At 48.2% G+C, this 16,523-nt stretch overlaps 1 protein-coding gene across 1 annotated transcript in view; it reads left to right on the plus strand.

Annotated features, from left to right (window-relative positions):
- LOC311148203 (filamin-A-like) overlaps positions 1-16,523 on the plus strand; it is a gene marked incomplete at its 5' end in the record, with an annotated part of 101,041 nt that overhangs the window by 4,885 nt on the left and 79,633 nt on the right. Inside the window, 2 exon segments of the mRNA XM_084185083.1 lie at positions 12,857-12,983; positions 13,458-13,726. Coding sequence (XP_084041209.1) covers positions 12,857-12,983; positions 13,458-13,726 — 396 coding nt within the window.

A 16,523-nucleotide genomic window follows, 5' to 3' on the forward strand; every position in this document is an offset into this window, starting at 1 on the left:
CACCACAGCATGATAATGCACGGCCCCATGTCGCAATGATCTTTACACAATTCCTGGAATCTGAAAATGTCCCAGTTCTTCCATGGCCTGCATACCCACCAGATCTGTCACCTATTGAGCATGTTTGGGATGCTCTGGATCGACTTGTATGCCAACGTGTTCCAGTTCCCGCCAATATCCAGCAACTTCTCACAGCCATTGAAGAGGAGTGGGATAACATTCACAGGCCACAATCAACAGCCTGATCAACTCTATGCGAAGGAGATGTGTCGCGCTGCATGAGGCAAATGGTGGTCACATCAGATACTGACTGGTTTTCTGATCCACGCCCCTACTTAAAAAAAAAAAAGGTATCCGTGAACAACAGATGCGTATCTGTATTCCCAGTCATGTGAAATCCATAAATTAGGACCTAATGAATTTATTTCAATCGACTGATTTCTTTATATGAACTTTAACTAAGTAAAATCTTTGAAATTGTTGCATGTTGCGTTTATTTTTGTTCAGTGTACTTAAAGTAACTAGAAATATTCAAATGTGTATGTAATATATATATATATATATATATATATATATATATATATATATATATATATATATATATATATATATATATATATATATATATATATATATATATATATATTCATTCATTCTGGTGGCCCAACGCCCTAACAGGACACTTTATGTTGGTGTTTCCTTTATTTGAGCAGTTACCTGTTCCTCTAGGCAGGGTTTTCTACGGTCCTATTTTAAAGGGATACTTCACCAAAATGAAGTACCTATTTACATGTTGGTTTCTTATGAACAAGGAGAGACCTATGGTCCAATGGTTAGCCACTGCCACCAACAGTTAATATAATATACCGTTAGCATACTCTAAATGTCATGACCAAGTAGTCTTAAACTTCAAATAAAAATCACCCTGGTCATGGGCCTAAACCATGTGAATACATGAAAAATAGAAGGAAATTAGCGTTAAAACTGTTTTTCATGTTTTCACATGGCTTAGGCCCATGACCAGGGTGATTTTATTTTAATTTTTAATTTTAAATCATAGATTAGGTGTGTTCAGGATTCTGACATTTACGATAGGAAATCTCACTCCAAGCAATCGTAAAGTTGGCAGCCCTGGTTATATGTTAAATCTTGTAAACCTAAATACAGTTTAAAAGTCACACAATAGAGAGTACATCATCATTGCTCTATGTATCACTGACTCTGGGTAAACTAGAGACTCTGGGTAAACTAGAGACTCTGGGGAAACTAGAGACTCTGGGGAAACTAGAGACTCTGGGGAAACTAGAGACTCTGGGGAAACTAGAGACTCTGGGGAAACTAGAGACTCTGGGGAAACTAGAGACTCTGGGGAAACTAGAGACTCTGGGGAAACTAGAGACTCTGGGGAAACTAGAGACTCTGGGTAAACTAGAGACTCTGGGTAAACTAGAGACTCTGGGGAAACTAGAGACTCTGGGGAAACTAGAGACTCTGGGGAAACTAGAGACTCTGGGGAAACTAGAGACTCTGGGGAAACTAGAGACTCTGGGTAAACTAGAGACTCTGGGGAAACTAGAGACTCTGGGGAAACTAGAGACTCTGGGTAAACTAGAGACTCTGGGTAAACTAGAGACTCTGGGGAAACTAGAGACTGGGTAAACTAGAGACTCTGGGGAAACTAGAGACTCTGGGTAAACTAGAGACTCTGGGTAAACTAGAGACTCTGGGTAAACTAGAGACTCTGGGGAAACTAGAGACTCTGGGTAAACTAGAGACTGGGGAAACTAGAGACTCTGGGGAAACTAGAGACTCTGGGTAAACTGGAGACTCTGGGTAAACTGGAGACTCTGGGGAAACTAGAGACTCTGGGGAAACTAGAGACTCTGGGTAAACTAGAGACTCTGGGGAAACTAGAGACTCTGGGTAAACTAGAGACTCTGGGTAAACTAGAGACTCTGGGGAAACTAGAGACTCTGGGGAAACTAGAGACTCTGGGTAAACTAGAGACTCTGGGTAAACTAGAGACTGGGGAAACTAGAGACTCTGGGGAAACTAGAGACTCTGGGTAAACTGGAGACTCTGGGTAAACTGGAGACTCTGGGGAAACTAGAGACTCTGGGGAAACTAGAGACTCTGGGGAAACTAGAGACTCTGGGTAAACTAGAGACTCTGGGGAAACTAGAGACTCTGGGGAAACTAGAGACTCTGGGGAAACTAGAGACTCTGGGGAAACTAGAGACTCTGGGGAAACTAGAGACTCTGGGGAAACTAGAGACTCTGGGGAAACTAGAGACTCTGGGGAAACTAGAGACTCTGGGGAAACTAGAGACTCTGGGGAAACTAGAGACTCTGGGTAAACTAGAGACTCTGGGTAAACTAGAGACTCTGGGGAAACTAGAGACTCTGGGGAAACTAGAGACTCTGGGGAAACTAGAGACTCTGGGTAAACTAGAGACTCTGGGTAAACTAGAGACTCTGGGTAAACTAGAGACTCTGGGGAAACTAGAGACTCTGGGTAAACTAGAGACTCTGGGGAAACTAGAGACTGGGTAAACTAGAGACTCTGGGGAAACTAGAGACTCTGGGGAAACTAGAGACTCTGGGGAAACTAGAGACTCTGGGGAAACTAGAGACTCTGGGTAAACTAGAGACTCTGGGGAAACTAGAGACTCTGGGTAAACTAGAGACTCTGGGGAAACTAGAGACTCTGGGGAAACTAGAGACTCTGGGGAAACTAGAGACTCTGGGGAAACTAGAGACTCTGGGTAAACTAGAGACTCTGGGTAAACTAGAGACTCTGGGGAAACTAGAGACTCTGGGGAAACTAGAGACTCTGGGGAAACTAGAGACTCTGGGGAAACTAGAGACTCTGGGGAAACTAGAGACTGGGTAAACTAGAGACTCTGGGTAAACTAGAGACTCTGGGGAAACTAGAGACTGGGTAAACTAGAGACTCTGGGTAAACTAGAGACTCTGGGTAAACTAGAGACTGGGTAAACTAGAGACTCTGGGGAAACTAGAGACTCTGGGTAAACTAGAGACTCTGGGGAAACTAGAGACTCTGGGGAAACTAGAGACTCTGGGTAAACTAGAGACTCTGGGGAAACTAGAGACTCTGGGGAAACTAGAGACTGGGTAAACTAGAGACTCTGGGGAAACTAGAGACTGGGGAAACTAGAGACTCTGGGGAAACTAGAGACTCTGGGGAAACTAGAGACTCTGGGTAAACTAGAGACTCTGGGTAAACTAGAGACTCTGGGTAAACTAGAGACTCTGGGGAAACTAGAGACTCTGGGTAAACTAGAGACTCTGGGTAAACTAGAGACTCTGGGGAAACTAGAGACTCTGGGTAAACTAGAGACTCTGGGGAAACTAGAGACTGGGTAAACTAGAGACTCTGGGGAAACTAGAGACTCTGGGGAAACTAGAGACTCTGGGGAAACTAGAGACTCTGGGGAAACTAGAGACTCTGGGGAAACTAGAGACTCTGGGTAAACTAGAGACTCTGGGGAAACTAGAGACTCTGGGTAAACTAGAGACTCTGGGGAAACTAGAGACTCTGGGGAAACTAGAGACTCTGGGTAAACTAGAGACACTGGGGAAACTAGAGACTCTGGGTAAACTAGAGACTCTGGGTAAACTGGAGACTCTGGGTAAACTGGAGACTCTGGCTGGGGAAACTAGAGACTCTGGGGAAACTAGAGACTCTGGCTGGGGAAACTAGAGACTCTGGGGAAACTAGAGACTCTGGCTGGGGAAACTAGAGACTCTGGGTAAACTAGAGACTGGCTAACACCGCTATCCTTTTATGTTTCTTTTTTGATTAACATTTCAAATCAAATTGTATTTGTCACATGCGCTGAATACAACAGGTGTAGACCTTACAGTGAAATGCTTACTTACAAGCCCTTAACCAACAGTGCAGTTTTAAGGGGGGGACAATGCAAATAGTCCAAGTAACCATTTGATTAGCTGTTCAGAAGTCTTATGGCTTGGGGGTAGAAGCTGTTAAGAAGCTTTTTGGACCTAGACTTGGCGCTCTGGTACCGCTTGCCGTGCGGTAGCAGAGAGAAGTGTCTATGACTAGGGTGGCTGGAGTCTTTTTGACAATTTTTAGTGCCTTCCTCTGACACCGCCTGGTATAGAGTTCCTGGATGGCAGGAAGCTTGGCCCCAGTGATGTACTGGGCCGTACGCACTACCCTCTGTAGCGCCTTGCGGTCGGATGCCAAGCAGATGCCATATCAGGCAGTGATGCAACCAGTCAGGATGCTCTCGATGGTGCAGCTGTGGAACATTTTGAGGATCTGAGGACCCATGCCAAATCTTTTCAGTCTCCTGAGGGGGAATAGGCTTTGTCGTGCCCTCTTCACGACTGTCTTGGTGTTTTTGGACCATGATAGTTTGTTGGTGATGTGGACACCAAGGAACTTGAAGCTCTCAACCTGCTCCACTACAGCCCCGTCGATGAGAATGGGGGCGTGCTCGGTGCTCCTTTTCCTGTAGTCCACAATCATCTCCTTTGTCTTGATCACATTGAGTGAGAGGTTGTTATCCTGGCACCACACGGCCAGGTCTCTGACCTCCTCCCTATAGGCTGTCTCATCGTTGTCGGTGATCAGGCCTACCACTGTTGTGTCGTCGGCAAACTTAATGATGGTGTTGGAGTAGATGATGGTGTTGGAGTCCCCCGAGCCGACTGGGTGAAATATCTGCCGACGTGCCCTTGAGCAAGGCACTTAACCCTAATTGCTCCTGTAAGTCGCTCTGGATAAGAGCGTCTGCTAAAATGATTAATATGTAATATGAGTAGTGCCTGGCCATGCAGTCATGGGTGAACAGGGAGTACAGGAGGGGACTAAGCACGCACCCCTGAGGGGCCCCCATGTTGAGGATCAGTGTGGCAGATGTGTTGTTACCTACCCTTACCACCTGGGGGCGGCCCGTCAGGAAGTCCAGGATCCAGTTGCAGAGGGAGGTGTTTAGTCTCAGGGTCCTTAGCTTAGTGATGAGTTTTGAGGGCACTATGGTGTTGAACGCTGAGCTGTAGTCAATGAATAGCATTCTCACGTAGGTGTTTCTTTTGTCCAGGTGGGAAAGGGCAGTGTGGAGCGCAATAGAGATTGCATCATCTGTGGATCTGTTGGGGTGGTATGCAAATTGGAGTGGGTCTAGGGTTTCTGGGATAATGGTGTTGATGTGACCCATGACCAGCCTTTCAAAGCAATGTGAGTGCTACGGGTCTGTAGGCATTTAGACAGGTTACCTTGGTGTTCTTGGGCACAGGGACTCTGGTGGTCTGCTTGAAACATGTTGGTATTACAGACTGTCAGGAACAGGTTGAAAATGTCAGTGAAGACACTTACCAGTTTGTCAGCGCATGCTCCGAGTAAACGTGGTCCTCTGTAGCTCAGCTGGTAGAGCACGGCGCTTGTAACGCCAAGGTAGTGGGTTCGATCCCCGGGACCACCCATACACAAAAATGTATGCATGCATGACTGTAAGTCGCTTTGGATAAAAGCGTCTGCTAAATGGCATATTATTATTATTATTATTATTATTATTATAAACGTCCTGGTAATCCGTCTGGCCCTGTTGTATAATCGTGAGAGAAATTGAACTAGATAGCCACCTAGATATTAACTAGCTATTTACTAACAAGGTTATGGGCTAGCTGACTTCTCAAAACGAACCTCATCATGCTAGCCTACACACAGCCAAATATCACTCCAGAAACATCAAATAATTACCAATATTGATATGTTTTGTGGACATTTCACCCATCTTACTGCAGATTCTCTCAGGAGTCTCCAAAACATTAAATGACACAAAATAAAATGTCATACACATGTCAAAACGGCCATAACTAGCTAAATATAGCTAGCTGGCTAAAGTTTGTCTCTACATTAACCTAAAGGACAGAGTGAAAATAATTATAGTTACTCCACAATGCTAACCTAAATGACAGAGTGACAAGAAGGAATACAGAGGTAGACATTAATGCCCCAGGCAAGTAAAAAAATTAATAATTTAACAAAATAAAGATGGACAAGAAGATTATAGATTTAAGTAAAACATATCACGCAAAAAACACAATATCAAACAATTAGGCTACTCCGGTCACAATTGGATCAAAGAGTCCTGTCCTCCCATTCTCTGCAGAGGGCATCGGATCAAAGAGTCCTGTCCTCCCATTCTCTGCAGAGGGCATCGGAGTATAATTATTGTAGTCCTGCAGTCCCAAGATGCGTTTTTTTTTAGATCAAAGCGAGACACGTTATTTGCCCAATTATAGCACATTTTTGGTCAGCAATGAAAATCCTGGAAAGTCATGGTGCCACTGGGCTGGTGAGAGAGCAGCAGATCAAATAAGGATATTCAACAACTAGATAACCAGCCAAACGACATCATAACCAGCCAAACGACATCATAACCAGCCAAACGACATCATAACCAGCCAAACGACATCATAACCAGCCAAACGACATCATAACCAGCCAAACGACATCATAACCAGCCAAACGACATCATAACCAGCCAAACGACATCATAACCAGCCAAACGACATCATAACCAGCCGAACGACATCATAACCAGCCGAACGACATCATAACCAGCCGAACGACATCATAACCAGCCGAACGACATCATAACCAGCCAAACGACATCATATGTTTTGATTCTAAAATAACTTCCCGCTGGCGCTCAGGTAGAACCGCAAATGGCCGACACGCAGTTGATATGGGTGTGCATGAAACCAATGCTGCATGCTCCGGTTGTAAAAACGTCTCTCAAGCGCTCAAAATTGGCTAGGATTCTCCTCTATTCAATACTGGCCATTTAATTCTGACTAAGTAAAAAATGTATTATAAAAATAGCCTAATTGACGAGTAACTCCTATGCTGTCTGGATCTCCCCTGAACACTGAATATTTTAACCTTCTATATAAACATCTTCGTTCGCTACCTCACCCACCTTATCAATTTGATCCCTGGTTCATTGAATTAGGGAATTATTTTATAAATATATACAGTGCATTCGGAAAGTATTCAGACCCCTTGACCTTTTCCACATTTTGTTACGTTACAGCCTTATTCTAAAATGGATAAAATAGTTTTCCTTCAATCTACACACAATACCCCATAATGACAAAGCAAAAACAAGTTTTTATAGATTTTTGCAAATGTATTAAAAATAAACTGAAATGTCACATTTACATAAGTATTCAGACCCTTTACTCAGTACTTTGATGAAGGACCCTTGGCAGTGATTACAGCCTCGAGTCTTCTAGCTTGGCTCACCATCCATTTTAGAATAAGGCTGTAACGTAACAAAATGGAAAAGGTCAAGGGGTCTGAATACTTTCTGAAAGCTCTGTAAGTATTTGGTTGGAATTGTAATGTTGCAGGGAGTCCAGAGAGCTGCCACATTGTTATTATTATTATTATAGTTTTTTTAATCAGCTGCTCAACAGGACCTTGATAAGGTGACCGGTGTGTTTGAGCAGGGCTGGATAAAAATCCTGCACACCCAGTAGCTCTCCAGATGGAGGGTTGACGGACCACTTGTTTTAATCAGCAGCCCATCAGTGCAGTATTTTACTTTGGGGGGGGTTAAGTGCCTTGCTCAAGGGCACAATGGCAGGAGATCTAATACATGGGATCAGAGACCAACAGCCTTCCATTGACGTATTGCCAGTGATGATAATGAATGGTATTTCGTGAAGTGGTTCCTTTCATCATACAACACAATGTTCCGGAACAGAACCGTTATTTTAAAAGCAACCGGTTAATAACGTTGTTTTATGTTCCAGGCATCTGGTCCCACAACAAAACCTAACAAAACCCTAACTCTGTCATTCAGAAACATATTCCAGTGTCTGCCTGCAAGCTGGAAATCTTTCCCTGTGCTTGTTTAGGCTACCAGCCCCTCCCCCCTCTGAAGCAGAGGCCACTGTAGCCCCTCCCCCCTCTGAAGCAGAGGCCACTGTAGCCCCTCCCCCCTCTGAAGCAGAGGCCACTGTAGCCCCTCCCCCCTCTGAAGCAGAGGCTACCAGCCCCTCCCCCCTCTGAAGCAGAGGCTACCAGCCCCTCCCCCCTCTGAGGCAGAGGCTACCAGCCCCTCCCCCCTCTGAAGCAGAGGCTTCCAGCCCCTCCCCCCTCTGAAGCAGAGGCCACTGTAGCCCCTCCCCCCTCTGAAGCAGAGGCTACCAGCCCCTCCCCCCTCTGAAGCAGAGGCTTCCTGCCCCTCCCCCCTCTGAAGCAGGCTTCCTGCCCCTCCCCCCTCTGAAGCAGAGGCTTCCTGCCCCTCCCCCATTCTGAAGCAGAGGCTTCCTGCCCCTCCCCCATCTGAAGCAGGCTTCCTGCCCCTCCCCCCTCTGAGGCAGAGGCTACCAGCCCCTCCCCCCTCTGAAGCAGAGGCTACCAGCCCCTCCCCCCTCTGAAGCAGAGGCTTCCTGCCCCACCCCCCTCTGAAGCAGAGGCTTCCTGCCCCTCCCCCCTCTGAGGCAGAGGCTACCAGCCCCTCCCCCCTCTGAAGCAGAGGCTACTGTAGCCCCTCCCCCCTCTGAAGCAGAGGCTTCCTGCCCCTCCCCCATTCTGAAGCAGAGGCTTCCTGCCCCTCCCCCCTCTGAAGCAGAGGCTTCCAGCCCCTCCCCCCTCTGAAGCAGAGGCTACCAGCCCCTCCCCCCTCTGAAGCAGAGGCTACTGTAGCCCCTCCCCCCTCTGAAGCAGAGGCTTCCTGCCCCTCTCCCCTCTGAAGCAGAGGCTACCAGCCCCTCCCCCCTCTGAAGCATAGGCTACTGTAGCCCCTCCCCCCTCTGAAGCATAGGCTACTGTAGCCCCTCCCCCCTCTGAAGCAGAGGCTACCAGCCCCTCCCCCCTCTGAAGCAGAGGCTACCAGCCCCTCCCCCCTCTGAAGCAGAGGCTACCAGCCCCTCCCCCCTCTGAAGCAGAGGCTTCCTGCCCCTCCCCCCTCTGAAGCAGAGGCTTCCTGCCCCTCCCCCCTCTGAAGCAGAGGCTTCCTGCCCCTCCCCCCTCTGAAGCAGAGGCTTCCTGCCCCTCCCCCCTCTGAAGCAGAGGCTTCCTGCCCCTCCCCCCTCTGAAGCAGAGGCTTCCTGCCCCTCCCCCCTCTGAAGCAGAGGCTACCAGCCCCTCCCCCCTCTGAAGCAGAGGCTACCAGCCCCTCCCCCCTCTGAAGCAGAGGCTACCAGCCCCTCCCCCCTCTGAAGCAGAGGCTTCCTGCCCCTCCCCCCTCTGAAGCAGAGGCTACCAGCCCCTCCCCCCTCTGAAGCGGAGGCTTCCTGCCCCTCCCCCCTCTGAAGCAGAGGCTACCTGCCCCTCCCCCCTCTGAAGCAGAGGCTACCAGCCCCTCCCCCCTCTGAAGCAGAGGCTACCAGCCCCTCCCCCCTCTGAAGCAGAGGCTACCAGCCCCTCCCCCCTCTGAAGCAGAGGCTTCCTGCCCCTCCCCCCTCTGAAGCAGAGGCTTCCTGCCCCTCCCCCCTCTGAAGCGGAGGCTTCCTGCCCCTCCCCCCTCTGAAGCGGAGGCTTCCTGCCCCTCCCCCCTCTGAAGCAGAGGCTTCCTACCCCTCCCCCCTCTGAAGCAGAGGCTACCAGCCCCTCCCCCCTATGAAGCAGAGGCTTCCTGCCCCTCCCCCCTCTGAAGCGGAGGCTTCCTGCCCCTCCCCCCTCTGAAGCGGAGGCTTCCTGCCCCTCCCCCCTCTGAAGCGGAGGCTTCCTGCCCCTCCCCCCTCTGAAGCAGAGGCTTCCTGCCCCTCCCCCCTATGAAGCAGAGGCTTCCAGCCCCTCCCCCTATGAAGCAGAGGCTACTCTACTGACATTACAAGCTTCATTCAGAAGACGGGGATATTTTTAATTAGCTAGAGAAGAATGGGTGTACTTTTTCAGAGCTAGTTAAGGATACTATAGGCCTAGTTATCATGTTGCACTTTGTATTTATTAACTACAAAAATATGTTTTTAGTTCTGGTGCTGCTCTGCACACACAACCTTGTTAGCTAGCTAGCTCAAAGGACATTCAAAGTTCCTCCATAGAAGCCACTCCTCCTAGGTATAATTCTGTGGACCTAATTAATATAATGCCATAACAAGATGCCCAGTGCTTCAAGCCTTCTCCTCAACCCTCTCCTCAACCCTCTCCTCAACCCTCTCCTCAATCCTCTCCTCAACCCTCTCCTCAATCCTCTCCTCAATCCTCTCCTCAACCTCCTCCTCAATCCTCTCCTCAACCTCCTCCTCAACTCTCTCCTCAATTCTCTCCTCAACCCTCTCCTCAATCCTCTCCTCAACCCTCTCCTCAACCCTCTCTCGCTCTCTCCTCAACCCTCTCCTCAACCCTCTCCTCAACCCTCTCCTCAATCCTCTCCTCACACCTCTCCTCAACCTCCTCCTCAATCCTCTCCTCAACTCTCTCCTCAACCCTCTCTCGCTCTCTCCTCAACCGTCTCCTCAACCCTCTCCTCAACCCTCTCCTCAACCGTCTCCTCAACCTCCTCCTCAACCCTCTCCTCAACCCCCTCCTCAATCCTCTCCTCAACCCTCTCCTCAACCCTCTCCTCAACCTCCTCCTCAACTCTCTCCTCAACCCTCTCCTCAACCCTCTCCTCAACTCTCTCCTCAATTCTCTCCTCAACCTCCTCCTCAATCCTCTCCTCAACCCTCTCCTCAACTCTCTCCTCAATTCTCTCCTCAACTCTCTCCTCAACCTCCTCCTCAACTCTCTCCTCAACCCTCTCCTCAACCTCCTCCTCAACCCCTCCTCAACTGTCTCCTCAACCGTCTCCTCAACCTCCTCCTCAACCCTCTCCTCAACCCTCTCCTCAACCTCCTCCTCAACTCTCTCCTCAACCCTCTCCTCAACCCTCTCCTCAACTCTCTCCTCAATTCTCTCCTCAACCTCCTCCTCAATCCTCTCCTCAACCCTCTCCTCAACCTTCTCCTCAACCCTCTCCTCAACCCTCTCCTCAACCTCCTCCTCAACTCTCTCCTCAACCCTCTCCTCAACCCTCTCCTCAACCCTCTCCTCAACCCCCTCCTCAATCCTCTCCTCAACCCTCTCCTCAACCTTCTCCTCAATCCTCTCCTCAACCCTCTCCTCAATTCTCTCCTCAACTCCCTCCTCAACCTCCTCCTCAATCCTTCTCCTCAACTCTCTCCCGCAAAATGTCAGTTTCATCTTGTGCCATGGGCTACACCTGTCTGTCCATCACTCATGTAACCAACCAGCTTGCCTGCTCTATCCACACTGATTGGTCAAGTCATTTAATGAGCTAAATGTTTTAAAAAATACTTGATTTCACAGGTGAAAAAAGGAACGTAAAGGAAGAATCTAAACTGGTACTTTATTTTGGGTTCGATCCAGTTCTGAACTTTATTTTGCTGCTAGGAACAGAGGAACGAAATGAAAAAAAGTGGTTCTGTTCAGAACGAAACGATTGGAAAATAATTTAGTTTCAACCCCCAGCTGGGGAGTTTCTTTTAGGATAAAAAGAAACAGAATAGTGCTAAGCACCAATGAAATACAACAGGTGGCGACCTTACCGTGAAATGCTCACAAACAAGCCCTTAACCAGGCAAAAACCTAGAGGAAAACCTGGTTCAGTCTGCTTTCCACCAGACACTGGGAGATGAATTCACCTTCCAGCAGGACAATAACCTAAAGCAAAAGGCCAGATATACACTGGAGTTGCTGACCTAGAAGACAGTGAATGTTGCCTAGTTAGTTTTGACTTGAATCGGCTTGAAGGTATATGGCTTTAAAATGGCTGTCTAGCAATGATCAACAACCAGCTTGAAGAATTAAATAAATAATGGTGTTCAAAGCTCTTAGACTTACCTAGAAAGACTTTGCTCTAATCGCTGCCAAATGTCATTCTAACATGTATTGACCCGGGGTGTGAATATTTATGTAAATTAGATATTTCTGTATTTCATTTTCAATAAATGTGCAAAACATTCTAAAAACGTTTTCACTGTAATTATGTGGTATTGTGTGTGTAGATGGGTGAGATGTTTTATTTATTGAATCCATTTTGAATTCAGGCTGGAACACAACAAAATGTGGAATAAGTCTAGGGGTCTGATTTTTTTCTGAAGGCAGTGTATTTTGACAACACTTGCAGAGCTGTCTAATGGGACAATGAATTGTAGCTGGTCATGTACATCGTCTCCTCTCTGCCCAGATACTGGTTCAGGCTAGGGCACAACATGGAGACGCTTCGTTACGGAAAATCGACACATGATCTTGTAGGACAAGTTCAGCTGGGGGGAGAGGAACAGGAGTTTTGACCAGCATCCCGTTGACAGGCCGAGGAGCCAAAACATAAAACTACCCTTGGTTGTGTAACCCAAACCAATAGGGCTGCTTTTTACTGTATCTGGGTGTGTTCGGGAAGGCAGAAGCCACATTTCCATTCTAACCAATTGACAACAAAGTTGTATTCTATTTGGAAATGTAGCATCAGTTTGCTGTTCAGTTGAAGTCCCTGTTGCACTCTGTTTGGTAACGTTTCATCCCTCCTGAACGGTTCCAGGTCTGGTCTGCTGTCTCAGGCTGTTCCTGCTGTTGCACTCTGTTTGGTAACGTTTCATCCCTCCTGAACGTTGCCAGGTCTGGTCTGCTGTCTCAGGCGGTTCCTGCTGTTGCACTCTGTTTGGTAACGTTTCATCCCTCCTGAACGTTGCCAGGTCTGGTCTGCTGTCTCAGGCGGTTCCTGCTGTTGCACTCTGTTTGGTAACGTTTCATCCCTCCTGAACGTTGCCAGGTCTGGTCTGCTGTCTCAGGCTGTTCCTGCTGTTGCACTCTGTTTGGTAACGTTTCATCCCTCCTGAACGTTGCCAGGTCTGGTCTGCTGTCTCAGGCGGTTCCTGCTGCTGGTCACGTAGTGGGCATCACTCAGCTGAGCTCATACCTGGAGACCGCCCTGGGGTCCGCCCCGCGCAACGTACTGCTCTTCCTGCAGGACAAGGTTATACACACCACACACCACACACACACACACACACACACACACACACACACACACACACACACACACACACACACACACACACACACACACACACACACACACACACACACACACACACACACACACACCAACACCTACACACCACGCACACACACACCTATACACACACCACACACACACACACACACACACATCTACAAACCACACACCCACACACCTACACACATCTACACACCAAACACACACCTACACACCACACACACCAACAAACCTACACACCACCTACACACCACACACACACCTACACACACACACACATCTACAAACCACACACCCACACACCTACACACACCCACACACCACACACACACCTACACACCACACCAACACCCACACACCTACACACACCTACACACACCTACCTTTGTAGCCCGTATATTAGTTATGTATTTTACTCTCTCTCTCTTCTAGATGAGTATTGAGGACTTCACCATGTACGGAGGGGCGTTTGGCAACAAGCAAGACAGTGCTTTCCCTAACCTAGAGGGGGCGCTGCGCTCCAGCCCCTCCCCATTGGTCCTGCCTACCGTGGCCTGGCCAGCAACCAATGCTGTGATTGGTCAACTCCAGGACCAATTAGACACCTCTCCTCTCTACATGGACCCAGAGATGCTCAGCCAGCTACGACTCAATGCTTCTACACCCGCCCTGCTAGTCTTCAGACTACCCTACAGCACCGGGTATACACACACACACACACACACACACACACACACACACACACACAGTTCTGATTCTGTTTATCTCACAGGTCAGTTTTATATGGTTTACAGTGTTTCCCCTAGCATTTAATTCAGCAGTGGTGGCAAAGTTAGCGTGGGGTGGTGGGGGTAATGGGCGTGGCCAATGGCACAGTTTTTTTTAAAGGCCCTCCTCTTGGCCGCAGAGACAGGATTTTGTTGTTTTAAAGTAATTGCCCAGTGTTTTCAGATTTGAATGAAATATGACCTGTAATTACTTACAATATGAGTGAAATCGTTTTCCTAGTTATCCCTAAAAAACATTTATTACGTCTGTTAAAAAGCAGCTTTTCTGTGTTGGAATGATGTGGGCGTGCCCCAACAACAGAATGGTGTATGCTGGTCATTAAAAATATTAATTTGAGTAGACTGCTGATTGGCCAGCTCATCCTCCTCTAGACTGCTGATTGGCCAGCTCATCCTCCTCTAGACTGCTGATTGGCCAGCTCATCCTCCTCTAGACTGCTGATTGGCCAGTTCATCCTCCTCTAGACTGCTGATTGGCCAGCTCATCCTCCTCTAGACCGCTGATTGGGCAGCTCATCCTCCTCTAGACCGCTGATTGGCCAGTTCATCCTCCTCTAGACCGCTGATTGGGCAGCTCGTCCTCCTGAGGAGTATTACATTATACTCAATGAGGAAGTAGCTTTTTAAAAGTTTGAGGTGTGGTTTTTGAAGTGTTTTCTTCTCCAATGTATTCTTTGGCCACAAATACATCAGATACAACAGATACAGCAGACCTGAGGGAGGGCTTGGGTTGTTGTTGAACCAGCCTTCATTATAGTAGACCTGAGGGAGGGCTTGGGTTGTTGATGAACCAGCCTTCATTATAGTAGACCTGAGGGAGGGCTTGGGTTGTTGTTGAACCAGCCTTCATTATAGTAGACCTGAGGGAGGGCTTGGGTTGTTGTTGAACCAGCCTTCATTATAGTAGACCTGAGGGAGGGCTTGTTGTTGAACCAGCCTTCATTATAGTAGACCTGAGGGAGGGCTTGGGTTGTTGTTGAACCAGCCTTCATTATAGTAGACCTGAGGGAGGGCTTGGGTTGTTGAACCAGCCTTCATTATAGTAGGCCTGAGGGGAGGGCTTGTTGTTGAACCAGCCTTCATTATAGTAGACCTGAGGGAGGGCTTGTTGTTGAACCAGCCTTCATTATAGTAGACCTGAGGGAGGGCTTGGGTTGTTGTTGAACCAGCCTTCATTATAGTAGACCTGAGGGAGGGCTTGTTGTTGAACCAGCCTTCATTATAGTAGACCTGAGGGAGGGCTTGGGTTGTTGTTGAACCAGCCTTCATTATAGTAGACCTGAGGGAGGGCTTGTTGTTGAACCAGCCTTCATTATAGTAGACCTGAGGGAGGGCTTGTTGTTGAACCAGCCTTCATTATAGTAGACCTGAGGGAGGGCTTGGGTTGTTGTTGAACCAGCCTTCATTATAGTAGACCTGAGGGAGGGCTTGGGTTGTTGTTGAACCAGCCTTCATTATAGTAGACCTGAGGGAGGGCTTGGGTTGTTGTTGAACCAGCCTTCATTATAGTAGACCTGAGGGAGGGCTTGTTGTTGAACCAGCCTTCATTATAGTAGACCTGAGGGAGGGCTTGTTGTTGAACCATCCTTCATTATAGTAGACCTGAGGGAGGGCTTGGGTTGTTGTTGAACCAGCCTTCATTATAGTAGACCTGAGGGAGGGCTTGGGTTGTTGAACCAGCCTTCATTATAGTAGACCTGAGGGAGGGCTTGGGTTGTTGATGAACCAGCCTTCATTATAGTAGACCTGAGGGAGGGCTTGGGTTGTTGTTGAACCAGCCTTCATTATAGTAGACCTGAGGGAGGGCTTGTTGTTGAACCAGCCTTCATTATAGTAGGCCTGAGGGAGGGCTTGTTGTTGAACCAGCCTTCATTATAGTAGACCTGAGGGAGGGCTTGTTGTTGAACCAGCCTTCATTATAGTAGACCTGAGGGAGGGCTTGGGTTGTTGTTGAACCAGCCTTCATTATAGTAGACCTGAGGGAGGGCTTGGGTTGTTGAACCAGCCTTCATTATAGTAGACCTGAGGGAGGGCTTGTTGTTGAACCAGCCTTCATTATAGTAGACCTGAGGGAGGGCTTGGGTTGTTGAACCAGCCTTCATTATAGTAGACCTGAGGGAGGGCTTGGGTTGTTGTTGAACCAGCCTTCATTATAGTAGGCCTGAGGGAGGGCTTGGGTTGTTGTTGAACCAGCCTTCATTATAGTAGACCTGAGGGAGGGCTTGGGTTGTTGTTGAACCAGCCTTCATTATAGTAGACCTGAGGGAGGGCTTGTTGTTGAACCAGCCTTCATTATAGTAGACCTGAGGGAGGGCTTGGGTTGTTGTTGAACCAGCCTTCATTATAGTAGACCTGAGGGAGGGCTTGGGTTGTTGTTGAACCAGCCTTCATTATAGTAGACCTGAGGGAGGGCTTGTTGTTGAACCAGCCTTCATTATAGTAGACCTGAGGGAGGGCTTGGGTTGTTGTTGAACCAGCCTTCATTATAGTAGACCTGAGGGAGGGCTTGGGTTGTTGAACCAGCCTTCATTATAGTAGACCTGAGGGAGGGCTTGGGTTGTTGTTGAACCAGCCTTCATTATAGTAGACCTGAGGGAGGGCTTGGCTTGTTGTTGAACCAGCCTTCATTATAGTAGACCTGAGGGAGTGCTTGGGTTGTTGTTGAACCAGCCTTCATTATAGTAGACCTGAGGGAGGGCTTGGGTTGTTG

This window comes from Coregonus lavaretus (assembly GCF_964263955.1).
Source record: "Coregonus lavaretus genome assembly, chromosome: 20".
Taxonomy (NCBI): domain Eukaryota; kingdom Metazoa; phylum Chordata; class Actinopteri; order Salmoniformes; family Salmonidae; genus Coregonus; species Coregonus lavaretus.